The sequence below is a fragment of the Morus notabilis genome, unplaced genomic scaffold (assembly GCF_000414095.1).
Source record: "Morus notabilis unplaced genomic scaffold, ASM41409v2 Scaffold69, whole genome shotgun sequence".
NCBI classification, from domain to species: Eukaryota; Viridiplantae; Streptophyta; class Magnoliopsida; order Rosales; family Moraceae; genus Morus; species Morus notabilis.
This window is the reverse complement of record NW_010364208.1, coordinates 130921-153944: the sequence shown is the minus strand read 5'-3', so window position 1 is coordinate 153944 and position 23024 is coordinate 130921. Positions and strand designations below refer to the sequence as shown.

At 33.4% G+C, this 23024-nt stretch overlaps 3 protein-coding genes, 1 long non-coding RNA gene and 1 other non-coding gene across 5 annotated transcripts in view; 1 reads left to right on the top strand and 4 right to left on the bottom strand.

Annotated features, from left to right (window-relative positions):
- Nucleotides 1–4598: 4598 nt before the first annotated feature.
- Nucleotides 4599–6630, bottom strand: LOC21406023 (protein HAIKU1). Its single transcript, XM_010106001.2, has 2 exons — nucleotides 6356–6630; nucleotides 4599–6102 (listed from the first exon to the last, which is right to left on the bottom strand). Exon 2 carries the CDS (start codon nucleotides 6044–6046, stop codon nucleotides 5102–5104), a length of 945 nt encoding a protein of 314 aa, XP_010104303.1. The 5' UTR covers nucleotides 6047–6102; nucleotides 6356–6630; the 3' UTR covers nucleotides 4599–5101.
- A 6194-nt stretch (nucleotides 6631–12824) lies between these two features.
- TRNAM-CAU lies at nucleotides 12825–12909 on the bottom strand. Its single transcript is given in 2 exon segments — nucleotides 12825–12860; nucleotides 12872–12909. It is a non-coding gene; the product is annotated as a tRNA-Met (tRNA).
- Nucleotides 12910–13081: 172 nt separating this feature from the next.
- On the top strand, nucleotides 13082–15609 carry LOC112093066. Its single transcript, XR_002902896.1, has 3 exons — nucleotides 13082–13190; nucleotides 14039–14123; nucleotides 15519–15609. It is a non-coding gene; the product is annotated as an uncharacterized LOC112093066 (long non-coding RNA).
- A 3237-nt stretch (nucleotides 15610–18846) lies between these two features.
- Nucleotides 18847–19316, bottom strand: LOC21406021. Its single transcript, XM_010105999.2, has one exon. It carries the CDS (start codon nucleotides 19207–19209, stop codon nucleotides 18847–18849), a length of 363 nt encoding a protein of 120 aa, XP_010104301.1. The 5' UTR covers nucleotides 19210–19316.
- A 1702-nt stretch (nucleotides 19317–21018) lies between these two features.
- The window catches only part of LOC112093058 (protein ANTHESIS POMOTING FACTOR 1-like), a 6004-nt gene continuing 3998 nt past the window's right edge, over nucleotides 21019–23024 (bottom strand). The window contains exons 2-5 of the mRNA XM_024170717.1: nucleotides 21913–22012; nucleotides 21692–21801; nucleotides 21538–21604; nucleotides 21019–21088 (exon numbers count right to left, since the gene is read on the bottom strand). Coding sequence (XP_024026485.1) covers nucleotides 21019–21088; nucleotides 21538–21604; nucleotides 21692–21801; nucleotides 21913–22012 — 347 coding nt within the window. The remainder of the gene's footprint in view (nucleotides 21089–21537; nucleotides 21605–21691; nucleotides 21802–21912; nucleotides 22013–23024) is intronic.

Here is a 23024-nt window from a genome sequence, read left to right as displayed (position 1 = left end):
CTTCTTCGACTCCCCCCCACTCTTCTTCCCATTTCCTTTGCAGTTTTCATGTATATAATCATGTTTATTTAATATATTATTATTTTAAATATTATTACATGTTTTTAAAAATTAAACCACTAAGCACAATTTTATTTTTTTTTTTTAACTGAAAATAATCTCGGAATAAAACTACCAAACGCATTTTTAGAAATAATTCTAAAATGAAAATGAAAACGTTTTCGTTTTCATTTTCATACAGAAAACAAAATCATTTTGGAACGAGTTCCAAACACACCCATCAATGAGTTCGTTTTCATTTTCATACATAAAATAAAATTATTTTAGAACGAGTTTCAAACACACCCATCAATGAGGAGTACGTCCTTTTACCCAAGTGCTTGAGTTTGATGGAGACGCAAATACGATCACATATTTTTAATTCTTTTTTTTTTTTTTGCCGGATCAGAAAGACATAAATGTTGAGTTAACTTTATGAGACTTTTTTCAGTGAGTCGGTCTATCAATATGATCAGTTTTTAATTATTAAAATTAGTATCACATCATATTAAAAAAAATATGTAGAATTTATAATTTTTGATATAAATTTAACTGTTAAAAAATAAAAAATTATTAATAATTCATTTTTTTCAATCCTTTAATAGCGAAAGTATTTGTTTGAGTTTTTTTTTTTCTTCCTTTGGATTTTAAATTGTTGCTTTTAATACATGTTTCCACTTTGTTGAATTAAAAGTATTAGCTTTCATAAATGATTTAGTTACTTTCGATAAATTATTGATCGATCCTGGTAAATCATTGATTTATTACTCCTTGGTTTTTTAGAAAACGAACATTTTTTTTTTAATTTAACAAAACCAGAGACATTTAAACATATCCAATTTTTAAGGGAGAATGAGGTAGATAGTTTTTTTTTTTTTTTTTTTGTTACAAAATAAAAATAAATGGCAGAAACTTTGAATTAGTAAGCAACAGTATATTTGATATTTTTGTTTACCTCAGGACCAAATTTAGTAAATTCAATATTTGTTCCCATATCAAGTCTAATAAATTCAGGATTTACTAAACTTTAAAAAAAAAAAGAAGGATTTACCGGTTGGTGACTGCGAGCTAAAATGAGCATTAGTTCATTTTAACCGTCACTTATTCTATGAATTTCAATAGACTACCACACTCATTTTGTCTTGATCCGCAATCCATGACAACAAAGTTTTGGAGGGGCAAGGAACTCCTTACAAAATGTCTAAGGATAGGGTTGGGTCATCATTTCTAAACTCTTTGGTGACCCTGTCCCTTGGTTGCCAAGACCCGGTTCCTTTAAACCTATTACTCATTGTGAAGAGTTTTGGCTCGATTTGACTCAATCTGAGTGGTGAATCAAGTTCGAATTCGTGTTTGGTAAACATGCAATCCGAAGTATATCCCTGTTTCTAAAGCAGTTAGCTCTCCTCCCTCAATTTCAACCGTTCAAACCATTTTTAAATAGTAAATAGGTGACAATTCTCTATACTTTTCATACTTATCAAATACAAATTCATATTTTATTTCCTGTTTAGATTTCAACTTTAACTACACATCTAAATGCCAATTCATATTACATTATAAACTACGTAATTCAGATTTTTTTTCTAATTAAAATGTTCAAATCAAACACAATTTAAACCAACGATCCGAACAAGGGCATAGAAAAGGTTTCTAGACGGTTTGGTTGGAGTATCATTTGGCTATATAAGAAACTAATATTGAAGATAGCACTGATTCAAATATCTTTTCTACTTGGCAGAAATGATTTTTAAGCTCTCACAAAAAGTCACATCTAATTTTTTTGCTGCAGTTAAAAGCTCTCACATAAAGTCACATATTAGTTCGAATTGAAAACTCTTCAACTCGAATCAGCGAACTGAACGAGGTATAAGTTTTTGCCACGTTCCTGATGTTATTGAGTCGGACGTCTAGGATTTTTTTTTTTTTTAATCTGAAGAGTCGGACGTCTAGTTGCAATTCTGAGTTGACTTGGGAGATTTCCAGATGGTATTGCCAACTTTGTTGCAGCTGATGCTGCCTGTATTTAATTTTTTAATGCAATCAATAAAAAAAAAAAAAAGACGGATTTTGATAAAAACAAAGGTATATTTTTGTACATATTCCTTTTCTAAAAAGGATGGACAAATTTCTTGTAGAAACCGGGGCCAATTTGGACGTAGTATTTGAGCTTCCAATTGGATACCTTTTGAAGCACGCTACTCTCAACTTTGAAAATCATGGTACGCGTTTGAAAATCGAAAAAAAAAGAACGAAAGGAAGCTAGTAACGAAAGTTCTTGGCAATAAAAGCTAGCAAAGAAAATTGTTTACTCTTTTTTGTTTTTGTTATTTCCACTACTTCCTAACAGCTTGACAAATGGATTCTCTGGTGGCTGAAAAAGGAAGTCAAATCGTGCCTTATTAAAATTCTACAGCAAAAAGAAAATTAATAATAGAAGAATGCTATTTATCACCATTAATACATCAACACTAGTTTTTCAATAAAATTGACATTTAAGGCTGCTTTTTAATAAGTGGGTTTCAGAGTTAATTATGAGGTTGTCTTCAGTTCAGAAGGGAAATTATTCAAGTTTCAACTATTATTGGTTTCTTCTATTGTTGCTTGGGCTTTTTGGTTTGTGCACAAATATTGATGGGCTTCTTTTTCTTTATTTGGTTTGTTCAGAATTTGGTCTCTTCATATTTGTTCTGCAAAATGGTCTCTCTTTTTTTTTATAAAAAAAAAAAAAACTCTAGTTATAGATTTGAAGCTGCTCTTTGATAAATGCCTCTTTTTTAGATTTGGAGTTACTCATAATTGTTCTCAGATCATTATTTTTTCATATTTTGGTAAACTTTGAACAATAATTTTCTGTCAGATTTAGGTTTTTCAGTAATTGTCTATAGAAAATGATTTTTTTTATATCTGGGTAAGCTTTAGATAGTGATTTTTCATATGCGCAGTTGTTTTTCGGCCAAAAAAAAAAAAAAAAAAGAGGTCGTTAATTGTAGTTTATACATTTAAGAAAGTTGCACCTTGAAATTGATTAACACTGAGAACATCTCATGAAAAACAGAAGAAAAAACTCAGCCTAAAGTTTAAAGAACATTCATGCTAGTTGATTATGTAATTTGACTTTTTCATTAAGGGTATTTTTGTCAAAACACAATCAATATCATTTCATTCTGAAGTCATTTCATAACTCCAACCAAACAAAAAATTAATTTTTGTTTCCGGTGCATACCTTTTTCGTTCTATTTCCATTACTGTTACCATTCCGTCACTGCAATCAAACGCACCCTAAGTGTTTAACTTCTCGAGCTAATACTTTTGCGTGTATTGATGCAAAGAAGAGCAAGAGAAATAGATAAAAAAAACATTAGTTTTTTACATGGTTTTTCTTGCAATAATAATATCCAAGTGCGTCTAACAACCAAAAAATCAAGAACAATAAGGCCGGTATAATGTATATTCAGAAGAGATCAAGTTTACTAACTGATCCGTCAGTTTTCTAATCTTATCATTGTTTTTAACACATTGGTTCCTGATATCACGTAACCACAACACTGTCATATATTGTATGAAAATTTGAAGAAGAAAAGAAAGAAAGAGAAGAATAAAGACATTATAAACTCAAAATCATAGAGCAAGCAGCACAGAAAATTGCAGCAAGGAAAACACTCCCAATTCAGCAGCGCCAACAGACAAATCTAAAGTCTCGTTCATTTTACCGATTTGAATTTTCAATTTTAGGTTTTTACAATTAAAAACTCTTAAAAATGTCACATCTAACCTTTTCTGTTACAATTAAAAACTTTTAGAAAATATCACATCTCAACTCGAATCTATAAAATGAATGAGACCTAAATCTACTTTATTTAAAATATTATCGAACAACCCGGTACGAAATTCAAGGTTAGGAACAAAAAAGAAAAGCAACATACTCAGCAACAAAAATACTTTCTATCACTCAGGTCAAAGCATATATTTAAATTTTCCATCACAGTTAAAACTGACCTTTGATCCCAGAAAACACAGATGCACTTTAGAAACGAATTTACGGAGTAAAGTTACTAGTAAATCTTGGTATCACTTCGCTAATATATTTCCACAATTAATTCTCTGAACTCCATTGAACTTGCACTAACATAGAGAAAAATTCCACAGGCCAAATTATCATTTGCAATCTTCAACATAATGGATCATATACTATATCATTCCCTTTTTTACCATGCACGTCTTTTTATATTTATCACCTCAAGCCATAACATAAGACTATATCTTAACGCCGCAAAATAATGTATAGTAAAATGACTCAAGAAGACTGCAGGGCAGCTATAAAAATTAGAAATCTATTCTACAAACTATCATATGACTATTTTTTTTTTCTTTTCCGTCTTCATTTTACATGTTGAGAGGTCTCTAAAATTCGCACTTCAAGTTTTCAGCGGCCCAAAAACTAAGAAATAGTTTTAAAAAATAGTTCACAAGTAACTACAGACTGTGACACTAAAAAAATAAAATTCAATTGGCAGTTTAGCAGTTAATGAAGCAAAGAATCATTGGATTTTAGCTGATCAAACAAGATAATGACATAATGTTTCACTGAACAAAACAAGTTCTACTATGACAATTCCTTTCACAAGCAAGTTATATGAAGAAAAAATTTACTTCAAACTATGAACTAATACAACATAATGCAAAAATACAAGAATTTCTCTATCAGAAAACCTAGGTACTTTGATGTCTGTAATCCTACCTCCTTTCATGTTACAGCTCCTGTCCAATTGTCCAGATGAGTCGTCTGATCTTCACTACGTTGTCTACTGTGAAACTTGTACAAGAAAATTATAGGATAGCGGGCTCCAACCACGTCCGCAGTTCAAAACAACTGCACTATGGGTGTCAACAAAATAAAAAGTAAAAACAAAAGAACAAGAAATGGACTGTAACAGCCAACGAGATTTACTCCACAAGTTGAGTCTTGGCTTCATATTTTCTCGGAAGGAGCTCGTATCAAGAAGTTGAACCGCGCTCACAAGCAAGCACAGAGCTCCAAGACATAGCAATGTGGTGACAACTATTGATCCCTCCATCTCGGACTTGAGATGGGAAAAAACCCGGAAGGAGACAATGGAAAACCAAGCCCAGGAGAAGGCGGCGGTTGGGGTCCTGGACCTAAAATCCCTGATTGGGCCATGGGGCTGAATGAAAAATTGGGGGTCATTGGAGGAAACTGAATCCCGGGGGAAAGCAACAGGTAAGGAGAACGCGGCGACAGCAAATTGAAATAACCAGTAGGGGAGGGCAGTAGAAACTGCGAAGTTGGAGAAGGCAAAATGGCTGGGCCGCCAGCTTGCGGCGAAGGCAAATTAGGCACTGGTGGTGGCAGAGGCGGTGGCACGGGCCCAGTCATTCTCTGGGAAGGGAAAGCAGGCGGCATGGAGGGGTTAGGAAGTAACCCCGGTGGCTGAGCGTGAGGTTGACCTGGAGGTTGTGGTTGTGGATGTGGATATGGATGTGGCTGAGGGTGAGGATAAGGATAAGGATGAGGTTGGCCTTGGTTTGCCCTAGGAGATGGATCCATGATGGAATTCTGAAGGTATCTCATGTAAGCTGTGATGGGAGATTCGGCTGTATTAGGCCAAGCCGAGTCGCCAAACTGAACAGGCCTAACAAAGTTGTTGTAAGGAACTGGTGGTGGGGCAACCGGGACAGGAGCAGGAGGAATAAGGGGCGGTCGATTGATCGGTGTTAAAGGCGGAGGCCGAATCTTTTGCAGCCGCATACTCTGGGGTTTGGGCGGGTTTTGTGGAGGTCTAGGCAAAGGCTCTTGTGATGGCGAACCGGTTAGCTGTTGTACAATGTTGCGGAAATCATTCTTACTTATGTTGTAAACCTGAGGCTGAGGTTGTTGCCTAGCAGGATTGTTGTTATAGTTGGGTTGGTGCAGTGGACTCTTCCTTATGTTCTTCCCCATTTTATTCACACCCAAGTGATCATGCCGGTTTTTCGAGTTATCCATTTCGATAAGTTCTCAACTGAATTTCACAACAAAACACACCACTTTCTCTCTTATCCCTGGCAAATTCAAACCATTCAACTTCAAATTTCGAGATCACCAGCAACTTGAATCTAAATTTAAAGTTTTCTCCAAATACCCAGAAAGTCAAACCACTTTCAGGACATCAATAGAAACCCCCAGAAGTTCAAAATTCAATCTCAAGCAAACCCCAGATTCTTTTTTTTTCTCAGAAAACGATCAAAGAACGCAACGCATCAAATTGCCAATAAATGCCACAACATCAAAGAATTCATGAAGCAGACGACGTACCCTTTTCTTTGTTCAGCCGAAACCGAAAATCCCAGATGGAAATCAACTCAAAAATGCCCTTAAAATCCAAAAGAGGCCCAGATTCCAGAGTCAGCAAAGCCACAAATCCCAAATCTCAAAAAAAGTTCCAAAACGAAGATAGACCCAGAAAGAAACAAAGCTCCAAAATCCGAAAAACAATATTTGATCCCAGAAACAACTAGGGTCCAAAAAACCCAAACCAAAAAAAATCCCTCTTTGTTCACCAACAAGAAAAGAAGGAAGTAAACGGCAAGAAACAAAAAAAAAGAATAATAATAATAACGAAAAAGAAGAAGAAAAAAATGGCAAAGAGAAAATCACGGCTTGACTTGAGGAAAGTAATAGTAGTCCACCACAAGGATCTTCTTCTTCTTCTATACTCCTAATCTCAAGGCGATTGAGAAAGGGGAATTGAGATTGAGGAAGATTTTACTTTATAGCCCTAATCTAATCTAAAACAAGGTAGAGAAGAAGGAAAGAAAGAAAGAGCAAAGAAACGGCGAGAGAGTACTTATATTATAATAAGGGAAAGGGGAAAATGAAAAATGTGGGTCAATGCGAAAATGAAGAGAAGGAAGGGTGAAAATTCGGGAGAGAGAGAGAGAGAGAGAGAGAGAGAGAGAGAGAGAGAGAGAGAGAGAGGGTGGTCCGTGTACGGGGGGAGGAGCGTTCGCGGTTCGGGTGTGCGACGTGTGTGTTTGTGTGGGACCCAGTTGAAGAAATAGGACAAGAACAATTTAGGAGAGAGAGAGAGAGCCAACTCAGTCAAACATTTACGGAATGGACGCCCATGTTTCCTAGTTTCTACTCTCTTTTCGTCTGTGCGTTTTTGGTAAGTCTTGCCCGAGGATATGAAAAATTAAAAGATGTTTATAAAATAGATTAAAATTATAAGGTTAAAATTATTTTTAATTTATGTGTATTTTTTATAAAAAAAATTATAATAAATTATAAATTATAATTTAAATTATGACATAAATCTCATTATCATACACGTTTTTTATAAGATATTGTGATGGCCGATGAACTTATGGTTATTAAATATTAGATGCAAGGTTTTTTTTTTTTTTTTTTTTTTTTTTTTTTTTTTTTTTTTTACTCTCATCCAAAAAGGATTAGTGGTGATCTCTTATATCCCAGGGATGCTTATTTAGTAATTTATTGGGATCGTAAGTAGAATTGAAAAGGAATTTAGCTCGTGTTTTGGTAATTAGCGTTGAGAGAGTCCAAAATCACTCAGTATTCATATTCGGTAGGCTCACGAAATGGATAATCTCAATACAGACGATGAGAATCAATCACCAAATGTTATGTGAAAGAATTCTAATAGTTCGTCACTCACTCGTATACCACCATCATTAATGATTGCAGGTTTATTGTTATTGGAGTATGGATGTAAGTTTAAGCATAAAATGCGCCGTTTTATTTAATATGGATAAATGCATGAATTCAACTCCTAAATTTGATCTTTGTCAGTGGATGTTTTTTTGACGTGATTTGTAAAATATAAAAGTATAATTGCCTTTTGCATAAACACGGTCTAAATCAACATTTCATTGAAACACGGAGAATGTTTATGTGAAATTTTTATGATAATACCTGAAAATATGAATTAGCGATAGGTTTTTGTTTTCACATGTTAGATTTTTATTATAAACTATTTGTTATGTACATTTTTTTTATTTTAATATGATAATAATTAGATCTAAAGATAAAAAATGTTGGAATTATCTCCAATCCGGTATCGAATTAGAGCGGCACATGTGTATTTTCTTTAAAAATATGTATATTTCTTCTTAAAACATGTATATTTTCTTTTAAAATATATATAATATAGGGAGACACCTATAATTTGTATAAACACCTATATATATATTTTAAAAATACACATATGCCGAACAGAAAATATATATATATATATCGCTCTAATTCGGTACCGGATTGGAGATTTTACCAAAAAAATGTATACTACTCTTTGAGGTCCTATTTAAAAGGACTCATTTTTTTATTTCTACAAATGCACTCTCGCTGCTACTGTCAAATCCATAGAAGGGAGAGATTACAGGCATGTTTAGTTCGTTGATTCGACTTTTTAATTCGAGTTGAAATGTGATTTTATGTGAGAGCTTTTTACTGTAGTAAAAAAGTTAGATGTAACTGTTTCTGATAGCTTTTTACTGTAACGAAACTCGAATCAGTGAAATAAACGAGACCGACATGCACAAGTTACAAATCCAAAGAAATAAGATCAAAGTATAACAAAAAAAATTTTCCACTTTTTTCACCTTTGTAATAATACCCAAGCTTGATGATGATCAGTTGACTGGTCGATTTAGCTAAATCTTTAAAATGCTCCCGGCAAGACGGTGGAGGCTCTCATATTTTTGTATGCAATGATAAAATATCATGCTAGATATAGACGTAACGTTGACGCAAACAACCACATATTATTTCTTATTATTTTTTTGAAAAAAAATACAATAACTTTCTTAATTTAAAATTTTCATTTGCTTCAAAGTAAAGTACTCAACAAGTTCTTCAAAGCATAAGAAAAAGAAAACGGAAAGCCAAAGGAAAATACAAGGCTCTTTTGCATGGATACTCTATAATTAAAGAATTTTACTTTACTTTCTTTTGTGAATTTCGTTCAAATGCTTCCCTAAAATTTATATATGGTACAATTATTATATTTCGTCAACTTATGCACGTTAAGATTCCATACCATTTCAATCTTTATATTGTTAGAATATTTTTATGTAGAATTCTATAATCATAATAATTTACTCTAATTTGTTATTAAAGCATTTTATAGATAATTTTGTTTTTATAAATTTAATTAAGCGTGTTTGTTAAATTTCAGTCCATAATAGGATGGACACTCAGCTTGTTAATTAGTTTGAGGCTTACGAATTCCCTTTTTAATAAATATTTTGATTAGCACATTAGATCAAATAACCTCTCAATACAATTAAAATAAGCACTATAGGCCAACTAAAGTGTGAGTTCAAAATAAGAAATGTTGTTACTAATATATTTTGGGGTGTGGCTATTTTGTGGCGTGCTTGGAATTGTATGGTAAAGGGAGAGGAGGAGAATTCATTGAACTATTTTTTATTTTTAACACTATTTTTTATTTTTATTTATTTTTATATTTTAAATAGTTGTACAATTTATATTTATTATTTTAGTACCCAATTATTACACAAATATTCTAATTATGATTAATTTTAATATAATAAGTACACTATATTTTTTAAATTGAAAATATCAAATTGATTTAAAGGGTATATTAATACTTTTATACTTTTTTCATTCCGATTCTAGGTGTAAGTAAACGTATGAATGAGATTTGAAATAACTCCGATTCCGAATCCTATCACTAAGTAAACAGCTTATTCTGACTCCGATTCCTCACTCCGAATCCTACCCATTCCGAATTCTACGTACTCCGATTCATGCTCATTCTGATTACGTGTAAGTAAACATACCATTGGCAATTTCTGACAAAATTCCAACGGCCCACCAATACTACTATGAGGTAACTCACTTATACATGCTTCAATTCTCAATTGGTTAAATGTTTAGTTTCAACATATATAATTATAGTATAGCGTTGTGGTCCAAAATTATGTAGTACTAAATACTAGTAGGGTTTTTTTTTTTTTTTTTTTTTTTTTCACTTGACTGTGTAATTGTTTATATTTAAATGATTAAATTCTGGCGATTTTTGTTTTGTTTTGTTTTTGTTTTGTTTTGAATAACCAATCCATTTCTGAGTTGACAAAGAATGCATGGTGTACCTACGGACTGGTTATTCGATTAATTATGTCAACAAAGAAATTCTCAAGCTTAAATATTAATCATTAATTATAAACTCAATTAAAGCTAAAACAACTAAAGACCGTCAAAGAAGACCGTGTAGACGTGTAGTGTGTTTTGAAACCTTTTTAAAGTTATTACTTATTCGAGTACGACAAGGGAGATATACCTAGATTTTTATTTACTTATTTTCCTTCGTTTTCCCCTTTCAAGTGGATATAGTTAGATTATGGACTTGGGTTGGCTGCTATCTCTCTATTTTCAATGGCTAAAAACGTGCAGTGTGTTTAGAACTCATTTTAAAATAATTTTTTTTTATATAAAAATGAAAACGAAAATATTTTCAATCTCAGACAGAAATTATTTTTAAAAATGCGTTTGATAGTTTTATTAAGAGATTGTTTTTAGTATGAAAAAATCCATTAATATTTCTCTCCCTGATCGAGAGATGAGAAAACGGAAACAAAAAATGAAAAACGACTAAAAGTCGTTTTTCATTTCTCTCCCATTTTAGACTAAACTAAAAAATTATTTTCATTTTCGTTTTTTATCTTTAATTGTGTCAAACGTCGTTTCTCTCCCGCTTTCTTTTTTCTTTCTCAAAAAATGTGAAAAACAAAAATAAAATCAACTCTAAACACAACCGTGGTCTTTTCTTCTCCCCCTCTTTTGTAAGCGCTAAAAAGATAAAGTTATTAGTTAAGTAAGGCAACAAATCACAAACTAAGTAACAAACATGCTTCTTTTTTCAGTTTTTTTTTTTTTTTTTTTTTTTTTTTTTTTTTTTTTTTTTTTTTTTTTTGCGGCAGCCAGCCTCTTGAATTGAATCCTTTTAAAGTTGAAAAATGTTAGTATCACTCCTTTTATCATTTTCTTTATCACTATGTACGTTCATTATTTGACATGTGGACTTTACTATATTATTTTCAGTTGAAATAATAATATATCACATAAATAAAGTTCAAAATGCATATAAAATGTTCAAAATGCACATAAAATGTTCAAAATGCACGTTCTCTACGATACAACACTAGATCAAAATCTAATTTTTCCAACTTAAAAAAGAAGTGTAATAAAATAAAGAAGCAAGGGTAATGTTATGTGAATTGAATTCGATTAAGAAAATTGGCCTATTTATAACCTAATGCAGCAAAGATTGCCCGTTGAAAAAAAAAAAAAAAAAACAATATACGTAACGCTCGATTTCAATTGTGAGTTTTGGAAATGTCGTTTGAATCGAATCCGATTAGTTGATTTCATTCAAAATTATACATTAGAAAGATAATTGAAACGAAGCGAGTATACCCTAATCAAATTTAATTACCCACCACTCTTTATTAATTACCTAAATAAGAGTGTTTGGAAAAATCACCAAATATCGAAGCTGTCTAATCCAAATCAAATCGAATTAAATCATTAATTAATTTTAGAGCATGTGTGGTAAAAGAATTTGAATCACAGTTCAAACGGTTCCGTTACAGTGTTTTCTCTTAAAAAAATTAAATTTTAATTGAAATCATTTTATTTAAACTCATAAACCAAATATATTATTAGGCGTTTTCGGTGATTTTTTACATTGATGTTAGCGGGTGGTTAGGTTAGTGGTTTTGCCTTCCTAAACTGTCCAAAAGTGCATCTATCCAAAATTTATTTTAAAATATTGTATCTTATTTTCTATTGGTCATAAACGAAAGTTATCTTCTCAAGTAAAATACACCCTACTAGATCCAGTAACTAAACTTAATACTCTCCTTTTATCGATCAAGTATTAATAGTACATAATAAAATCCTAGCCTCCTCTCATCCTCTCTCCTCTCCCTTTCCTATATGTGAAATTTTGAAATTTTTTTTAGAGTAATTTTGGTAGGACCCAAAAAAAATAAATTATTGACAGTTCTTTACATTTTAACCATAAGTTATATATCATAAATTATATATTATGTATATTTTTTTAATCTAATGTGATTTTGATCATATTTAACTATCAAAAACTGACCCTACTGGTAAAGTAGCCTACCGAAGAAAGTCTAAATATTTTTTAATCTTAAGCTTAAACTGTCAAAACTATTTATGACTAATTTAGTTTAATTTGACTTTTGTCATAAATATCAAATTGCCTAAACAACTCAAAAAAATATTTTTAATTTAATCGATGAGTAATCTAAACGGCCCAAACAACTAAAAAAAGATTTTATTTTTAATTTAATCTGTGGTTTTAAGGGAAATTTTTTTTTTTTTGGAACCGTCCGGAACTCCTTAAACTCTTTAAACCAATTTAGGCTTCATAATTAACAAAATTTGGTGTAACCGATGAGAAATAACTTAGGAGACGTTTGGTTCATGGATTAGAACCATGTGATTAAAATTATTTTTGATTTACGTGTATTTTTTGTGAGAGAAAATACTGTAGCGAACCACGAACTATGATTCGAATCAGGCAACGAATCTAAGTACCAAACATCCCCTTAATTTAACATGCGACAACTTACATCAATCTCAAATACGATAATGAAAAATTCAGGGGTTGTCCAAGATCGATTAATTTTGATCAAGTATAAAGTTTGGAGTAAACTATTAAATGCTTCAAGAAGTCTCGAAAAAAAAAAAAAAAAGGAATTAGGAAAAAATGTGGGGTGAGAGAGGCTCGAACTCTCGACCTCAGGATAACTCTAAAGCTATGAGACCTACGCGCTAGCCAACTGCGCCACCACCCCGTTACTATGTTTTTGTTCCAAACATTTTTTATTTATACAAAAAAGATGTATTAGAATGCCACAGACATGGCCGTACAAAGTGCGAGGCTCCTGGGCTCGTGTCTCGTCGCACACAATCAATGTTCATATATTCTTCTTCTTCTCTTTCTTCTTCTTACAAATGCCAGTTTTGTTCTCGATTTATACATTCTCTTTGTATTTCTCTGCATAGAAAATTTCCAATCTAACCATAAAGGAGCTTCTTTGGACGATGGCAAACATTTTCTCTCCCTTCTTTCAAGGTATTTTTCATTCTTTCATTTCTTTTCATCATTGCCTTTTTTTGCTCTCCCCAAAAATCTGCACTTTCGGTTCTCTCTCTCTAGATTTCTGTCTCAAATTTATTTTTCTGCTCTTGACAATAGAAAAAAATGGAACTTAATTGCAAACAAGCCCAAAAAAAGCCAATATAGTTGTTTTATTTGTTTTCCTTTTGGGTAAAATTGAACCCCACGATTGTTAATCAAATAAATGCCGACCCTATTATTTTGTTTTTCTTAATTGAGTTTCAGTAATGCAGTTATTGCCAAAAAAAAAAACGATGAAGAAAAAAAAAATAAGGGTCTCTATATTGTTCTGAACTGGTATTTTCTTTGCTATCTATATTGAAATCATCGCATACTAAAGAATCACATTTACTGCTGCTTTAATCATAAAGAAGAGTACTTATGCGAAACAATATATAATTATAATGTAATTTATGGGCTATTGTACAAATTTATCAAGACCTGTTTTTTATTGTAAGGAAAATCTTTGACATGTAGCTAAAATGAGAATGTGAAATGGATTTCCTTTGAGGGCAAGTTATTTGATAAATTGACACTTAAGATTTCTTTCCTTGTTGATTGAAACTTTGATTGGCTCGTGGGTTTTGGCTATTAGCGGCTATAGATTAAGAAGTTTTTCAGTTGGGTTATAACTAGGAAAACTAGTTGTTCTTGGTGAATAGTTTGAAATTTTGTATCGGTAATTAATGCAATTATGTATGATAGAGACATAGGTCGTCACTGGTTTAGTTGTTTTTTAGCTGGTGTAACTAATGACTCAATTACGCATAACAAGTTGTTAATGATGAATAATGATTTTGCAGGCTTAAAGGGCTGCAAAAGCTGAGAATGGATATAAAACTTGCTGCTCTATCTTGAATGTATAGATATTGAAAGCTTTTTCCAAGGGTATGAACCCTGTTCTGCCTTTTCTTCTCTCTCTCTCTTTTGTTTTTTTTTTTTTGCGCATCTGTTAAGTGACAATTTGTAGGCTTTAATCATAGTCTTAGGCAAGCTATTATACTTATGAGCTTCGATTTTTAATCTATTCATGAGTCAAATTGCGGCTGTATCAAAGTTAAGAAATACCTTTGATAAGTGATGTTTTGCTTCAAGACAAAATTATACATCAATTGTAGATTTATCAACGTTAAGAAACGCCTTGATAAGCAGTTTTTTGTTTCGCGATAAAATTATATGATACGTTCCAACAGAAAGAGAATTGTGAAGTAGACTATAATATGCTATGTTCCATTCTATTAATTCTGTTTTCTCCAAATATCATGTCGAGAATATGATCTTTTGATGCCTTTAAGATTGATCAATCATACAGAGTAGGAGTAGAATTCAAGGTTATGTTAGGGGAAAAGTTATTTCACTGAAATGGTATACTTAATCGGTTTAATTAAACATCTTTATGTGATGAAGATAATGGTAGGATTAGTAACTGCATCTAGGGTCAAACCTGTGACAACATATTTACAATATGAGATTATGAGCTAATCTTAATAAGATAGGTTATAATGTCCACCTTTATAGATGCTGTTCAAATTTCCCACCGACCTTTTAGGGTCAAACCTGCGGCCTCTAAGTCTTGCTTCTCCTATGTGTTCACATTCCAGGGAAGTTTTTGTAGATTTAAGAAAGATAAAGTAAGAAACAACCTCAAGGGGGCAGCGGTGAATCATTTGGACTTAGTGCCTCAGGAAGCATTAGGTCTAAGGTTCAATTGCCATCGAGTGTTATCAATTCTTTGGGCCCACGCCTGCGGGCCAAAGGCCTGAGATTTATCCGATCCATGTCGATGGGCCGCTTTGCATGGATCCTGTGGATTAGTCAGGGCAAAGTCTCGGACACCACAGTATCAAAAAAAAAAAAAAAGAAAAGATATTAATTAAGAAACAGAAACTTTTCTAAAGGAGTATCACATATTGATTTAGAGCATAAAACATATTTGTGTGTCTTCTTACAGAAAGAGTATATATGTGTGTGTGTGTGTGTGTGTGTGTTTCTTTTCACTGCAATAAAATTAGGAACAAATCATTTGTAAAGATATCATGTCGAAAAGTGTTACGGTGCTCTTTATCGAGGATCTCTACTTTTATCCTCTGACTTGTATACAAGAAGGCATAAAGATAAATATTAAACCTCACAGGAAGACATGCTACGCTACAGATTGCAGTGGTTGTAATGTGGAAATGAACCTCTGTGTTACTTTTGAAGGCACACTTTAGGAAGTTATGTATTGAATTCTTTTTATTTTCCGTATGAGTAATGTTTTCTAATACCAACTTTTTGCTGCAGTTTTTTAATTTTGTTGAGGGTGGAAGTTGTATTCCTCTACCAGCAAATTAAATATCCTACTTCTGAAATTGAGGAGTTTTCATCAACTATTAAGAAGCTTAGTTTCGATGGTAAGAAACATGGTCTGCATTTTTCACATGTTGAAACATTTGCGAAGACTTTATTTTCAGTTTCCGTTTTGCTAAATTTTATCCTCACAGGTGCTGGCTTTATAATCCGCAATGGAAAACGGACAGAGTGTGAGTTCTTGTCAGATGCAAGGTAATTTAAGCGTGGAACTAGTTGGTCAAAGAGAACACTCCATAACTCATAATGACATTATGACACGTCGCATGAAGAACCGAGAAAGGCAGCGTAGATATAGAGCTCGGAAGCGTCTCGAAGCAGATTTACAGAAGTCCAATATCATAGAACAGCCAACTTCGCAAGTCAAAGAAGTGCAACCCAACAGCGTCGTTAGCAAGCATTGCAGAAGGGATTGGAAAAAAGATGCGAGAAGGGCTCACGTTTTGAAGAATCCAGATGCGTCTCCTAATGGTAGTGCAATAATTATTCCGGTTCTGAGCAGCGAGAGTCAGACCTTGGGCTTGTCCTCTGGGACTGAGGCAGAGTTTCCAGTACAAAGGGAATCACACCCGGAAACGTCTCTCGACATTGTTAACCATCTAATGCATAGAACTGCAACTGGTCGAAGAGATTGGAAAGCGGAAGCAAGAAAGAAGAAAACTTAAAGTGGGCAACCTCCGATGATCCTGATATTGCGATTCTGATGGCATGGTAAGTAGATTAGGTATGATTTTTGGGAATGCTTTGCTTTCTTTTCAGTTTCTCTGTAGGTTTGGAACTTCTGATGTTGCAGATGTATGTGTAATTAAGGAATATGTGCAGAGAAAGAAAATGTTGAGATTTTTTAGACGCTCAGTTTTCATAGCTTGGAGCATAACAATCTAACTACGCGGAAAGACAATCTTAGGCTGTGGTAAGCGTTCATTTACAAAAATGGGGCCAGTGGTAGAAGATTACAATTTTATATGGCAATACTGAAACATTGTACTATATAACAATGTAACGTTTTGCCATCATATACTTTATCTCTAGATGTTTATGTTACATTATTTTGTTACACGTGCTTCATCATTTTCATAAGAAAAGCTAGAAAATTTATCCTTAGAGTATGAGTTTGGATTTTTATCTCGTACTCTTAATAAATATCTTTTTATTAATATAATTATTTGGCTAAAAAAATTATAAATAAAGAGTAAAGAATAAAAATTTTGATCCATACATTTTTATTGGATATTTATCAAAATTATCATATTCATAATGCATGCCGGGTCTAGCATAGCACCAGTGGATCACGGCCCATGATAAAAGGACTTTGGTTAGAATTCTTCCCCAAAAACTAGTTAAGTGGAGAGCGTACCAGTCCACACATAATCATCATAATGAAGCCCAATATCTAAGATGTTGGACAAATTCGACTTCTAACACCCTACTCAAAGAATTTCAAATTTATCCTCTTTATTCCTTTAGTTTTGTTAGTTTGCCCCCACTTAGATATTATTCTAACTGTGCCCCATTCAATGGGATTACTGTTATCTTTTTTCCTAATACCCTAGTTATTGCCGGTTTCTCTTTTTCTGCACTTTTGTTTTCACTAATCGTTATCAAAAGATTAGTTTGTTTACAAGGATTTATTGGCTTTAAAATGATAGATTGTTAAACATAAATGATAGTGTAAAGGTCACAAACATTGTCACAAAACATGTGCTAAAAACTCTAATTTTCAACTGTAATCCTAATGTTTGAGATAAAATTGGAAAACTATATTTGTACATATGCAATATTTTTAAGTGCGGAGTATGAGAGTTTAACATTTTGGTTCTTAAACTTTTAATTTTAGCATCTTAGTCTTCAAAATTTTCATTTTTGACGCTTTTAGTGTCTGATATCAAAATTGCTGAACAATTTATGAAATTTAACAAAGATTATTAGTACTACGCAAAGAAAGTTGATAAAGTTGTACCCGTATAGCAACCTAGCTAGAAAATTTATTAAGGGTTAATTTATAATATTGTTGAACTAGTTGAACAGTTGCTTCTATATATTCCACCAAAACGAACAAAAAGTAAAGAAAAAGAAATAATATCACCAAATTGTTCTCTCCATAGATTAGTCTACGATCATCTAACAATTGTCATTTAATTTCCGGTACCTCGTTTAGGCTAATGTTCTCCAAATTAATACAACTCCGATCTGATGTGTATATACGTTTCAAGCATGTCTTCAAAAGCAACACGTTTCCGAGAATAATATATTGAGTTCTACATAGACTCTTACTAAGGCATGATTATCCTTGGTCTTTATCCGTTCGTATGATATTAAAAAAATAAAAATCTCTCTCTCTCACAAGGTTTGGCTACCAGAAAAATGTAACTATTAGGTTTGGTCTTTATCCACAAAGTTCGTTTTACTTTTAATTTAAATTTTCAGTTCTTTGAAATTCACATTGAATTTTATTCTATTGTTCAGTACATTATTATTCTTCTTTTACTTTCTCCACATAGATGCTCTTTAGCTGAGCAATAAGAGATAAGAGATTAGGGAATATATAAATAACTAATAAGCTCCTTGTCAATCATTTTCGTAAGCTACTGAGTTGCAAAATTTATTAGCCCACTAATAATTTTGAAAATTATTTTAGGTGTAACAGTGCAAAAATACCTTTAGCAAATGTTATGATTACCATGTGAATGATATGTGCGCTATTTTCTACTAAAAATCATACGATCCCACATTTTTTCTTAAGGAAAAGTGGAAAACTATTCCTACTTTAAATAAAAGGACATAAACAAAGAGCGCAATATTGATTTCACATTGAATTTGAAGGGGTCAATTCTAGAAAATTATCTTTTTCTTTCTTTTTATTTCAATTTTTTTCATAATTTTTATTTCAACATATGAATGATTAGATTGATTAAAATTTGGTTAACAAACTTAAATTATTTAATCTCAAAAACGTATATGCATGCCTAAGACAATATCTGGCTCTTTTTTTTTTTTTTGGGCAAGTTTAATGGTTTGTGCTTTTGATTTGTAAAAATAAAAAGGTCCAAAATATCCAAGCTTTTCCAATCAAAATAATTATTACCATATTTTCTTAATTACTCTTGACCACTTTTGTTTTATTTTTGCCTTTTACTTTTTAAGAACAAAGATAAACTGTTATCAATCATTGCAAATTAAGGAGAAAGATAGGCCAAACGAGTATTAAGAGAGATTGAAAATTAAGTTATGTAGAAAAATAAATCATCAACAACTTATCACATCAGTAGATTCTCCCTTTCTTATTATTCTCTTTCCTCTCTCTCAAATTCTCAAAGCTCCAATCCCTTCTCATCCCGCAGCTTCTAACCAACCTCGGTTCTGCAGTTCCTTCGCAGGCAAGGGCTCCGGTATTGTGCAGCCGCCGATGACCTAATTTCTTCCCCTCCTTCCGTGCCACCGCCATCGATTCACTCGTTGTTTCATCATCATTGGATGGTGGTTGCCCTAAATTCCCTGACCAGCTTTTTTGATGAACCTCCAGACGAAAAAGCCTCTTGTAAGAGTACATTTCCGCGCCATAATCCCTTTCGCAATTCGAGTTTGTCCTCTCCAGAACTTGGCAAGTAAGGCAACTTAGGCTCATTATGGCTTAGTTATTGTCTTCTTACGTATATTTCAAGAACACTTATCGCCTCAAAAAATAAATTATTAAAACCCTAATTAGGGTTGGCAGAAATTAAGAAGAATATTATTGGAGGGTTTGGAGTGTAATGGCTTTCATTACAGTACAGTCCTTATAAAGAGAAAGGGAGAGGAGATCAGAAGAAAAGAAGAGGGATTGAAATATACAACGGGGGAGGGTAGTTTTTCTTTTCGTTTTTTTTTTTAGATATTTATAGAAATAACAGCTAATTTAAATTTTGTTAATGTGGATTATGGAAAATAATTGCCGTGAACTCAGCTTAACCACTTCTCATTTGGACTTTTAACCGCTAATCCCATTAACCTATGACCATTTATCTGTCATCATGACCAAATTAAGCACCATGGTACGGCATGGATATATACACATATATATTGCATACATATATTGGATATACAGAACATTGTTAGTAACAATAACAGCTCAATCCACTCGAAATCGAAACTTCAGGTCTCTAGTGAAATCCTTAGAAACAATTCTTGTTAAATAATAATAATAATAATAATAAAACATCATGAGAAATTACATAATTCCCTGATCCGAAGTTATCCACGCGGACTACACCCTCGACATTATTAACAGCTAGCTCTGGGAGTCCAAATTACATTTTAAAACGAACCAATTAACGTACGTTTTCCAAAATCTAGATATCCGACATGCTTGGTAGACGGTATTAAAGGATTGCATTATATTACTTGACATTAATATAATGTTTGGTATTATCATTAATTATATTGAATATAAGATCATGTAAATAGTAAATCAATTCAACATGTCCTATTCTCTATACAATTTTCAATGTATTGCGTTGTTTTGCTTTATTTTGTTTTTCATTTACGTTCATCATTTTTTTTTTTTTTTTTACTTTTATATCTCTCTAGGTTGGGGTTGGGGATAGGGTCAAGCTGGAGACGAAAATGAGAATGAACAGGATCAGTGTCGATGTCGAGTTGGGACCAAGCCAAGATCACTTTGAGATCAAGATTGAGTTGGGCCCGGATTGAAATCAGGGGATCAAGCTAGGCGGGGATGAAAGTCGGCCATGGTTTTTGTCATGACCAACGAGGAGTCAGGTAAGGCTCATGATGGACGAGGTTGGGTCTAGTTTTAGACGGGCCTAGGGTTGGAGTCAGAATTGAGCCGATATTGAGATTAGAGTCGGGACCAAGCAAGGATTAAGGTCAAGTTGGGGCAAGGATCAAGGTGAAGTTGGGCATATGGTCAAGGTCAGACTGGGCTTATCCTAGGGCTAGGTAGGGTCAAGTCGGGATTGAGGAGTTGAAACTGAGGTTACGGTTTAGAGCCAAGTTAGGCTCGAGTTCAGAGTGGGGTTAGGATCAAGCCACGCTTGGACTTGGGCTGGGACCAGATCGCGTCAAGATTGAGCCAAGCTGATCATTAAGATCGAAACCAAGGCCTAAATTCATTGTAATTTTTTGTTATCTTAGAATAACACTAGGGAATTTTGGGATTTAACGACCGTTAATAACCGTCAGTAAAAGATTAGACAATAGTTAGGAGAACCTTCGTCTAATCACAAATCGTTCAATGTATGTATGATATAATGACAGTTTTTATTCATCGTTAAATAAAACATTAGACGGCAATTTATAATTAAAACCGTCGTCTAAGATATTTCCAAAATGTCAAATTTAGCGGTTACAGAGTACATTAGACGACAATTTCTTCAGAAACCGAAACCATCATTAAAAATGAGTATATAACGATGGGTTTTTTAGGAAACCGTCGTTATATGTGGAATATGCACCAAAAAATTGCTACTAATTCATTTCTTGTCCCACGGATTGACCTATTAATTCTGTATGTTATCAACATTTTAGTCACATTTAACACAACTCATATAACATCAAAAATATCACAAATATAACACAAACATATATTACATTTTCAGTACTTCTAAGTGTGTATCGTGCGCATAGTTCATGTAAAAGATTATTGAATAACTCATATATTCCAGCATTCAGCATATTCTACTACCCATCAGATGTTTAGTAGCTCACATTACATAAAATAAAACCAAACACCTAAACCTTTAAACTCCAGAAATAATGAGAACTCCACTTAACTTTCTGCAGGTTGTTTTCAAGTCTTAATCTCCTATGAATGCTAAAAGTACTTTCACTACAAAGATACAGATTCCTAGAGCCACTCAACTAGTCAATCTAAGCACATCTGGTTATTATTAGAACTAACACGAACAATTGTATCAACGAAATACCAAAAGATCAGAGGAATTAGGATCCAAACCTATCTCTGTGCACCTTAAAGTAGCGAAGGCACCGATTATCATACATTGAAAGATACAGGAGTGATTCTGCAGAACATAAACAGTAACTTAAGATCAATTTCCTCATGCAGATAGTGAAATCATAAAATTGTCAAAAACAAAGAAGAAACTAACCACCACTAGAATCCAAATTATATCTCGAAGAACATATAACAGAACTCGGATGATGGATAAAGCATATTCGATCAGCTCCATGTTTCTTATGATTTGTGGTCTTAAGCAACCTTAATTCATAAACATGAATACAAGTAAGTATTCCTCAAAGCTATAATTAAAACCAAATTTATAATTTAAAAAAGAAAAACCTAAAATTGAACAACAATTTCTAAACTCACTTAGCATTTGCAATGTCATAGAGCCGCACTGAATCATCCTCACTAGCAGTGACTAGTATATCATCCTTACGATGAAAATCAATAGAATTTATTTCTCCACCTTAAAAATAGAATCAGAACTAAGTTTCAAAAATCCAAAAAAAAAATGGCGTGAACTATGATATTTACAGAACAATTAACATCACCACAGTAAAACCATAATCATAATCCCTCAGTCAATTAACACCTACAGTTGGGGAATTATGAAAATGTTAAAACATGCCTTTAGATGCCTTGTTCGGAAGTTGTTGATGGATGAAAGAGGGCAGAATGACGCCAACGGTGGCGGAGGAGAAATTTTCCAACTTCGCACGGACTTCGACGGTGGAAATGCACGGTGGCTGAAATGAGAGAGAGGAGGTCGACGGAGCAAAAGAGAGAGGCAGAAGGTTGGGTAGAGAACGAGGAGGCGGAATGGGGTGGGTTTAGAGTTGTCAAACGTGCCGTGCTGGGCCGGCACGGCACGCTTGACCCCAGGCCCATCACGGGCTTGGGCCGTGCCAGGCACGGCCCTGCACAGTGCAGGGCCGTGCCTGGGCCTGAGAAGAAAAACTTAGGCCCAGTCCAGACCCTGGCCCTAGTCCATAAGGGCCAGGGCCGGGCCTGGGCCCAGGCCCTTCACGGGCCGGCCCCGGCCCTTGTTTTTTTTTAATTTATTTAAAAAAAATATCAAATGCCCCAAAAGATGTGATTTTATTGAATTGACGTAATAAGAGTACACGTAAATGACTGCCTCGTTAAAAACCTTGCTAAGTAAAACCCGTGGGGAGATCGGGACAAAACCTTAGCGAAGGAAAAAAGAGTGCAGTAGCTAGGAATAGTAAATTACAAACCTAAGTGCTTCCAGAAGATTCTGTTATTTCTAAGTTAGAAAAATATTCTTGCATCGAATCATCTGTGTATTGTTGTTTTCGTCTTCTGGCATCTTCCCAGTCTTTAACGCACATTAGTCCCTCCAAGATATCTGGATGCATTCTGCTTCTCTTCTCGTCAAGAATTCGGTTGCTTGCGCTAAAAGCTTGCTCCGATGCTACCGTTGACACTGGAGTTGTCAGAATGTCACGAGCTATTAT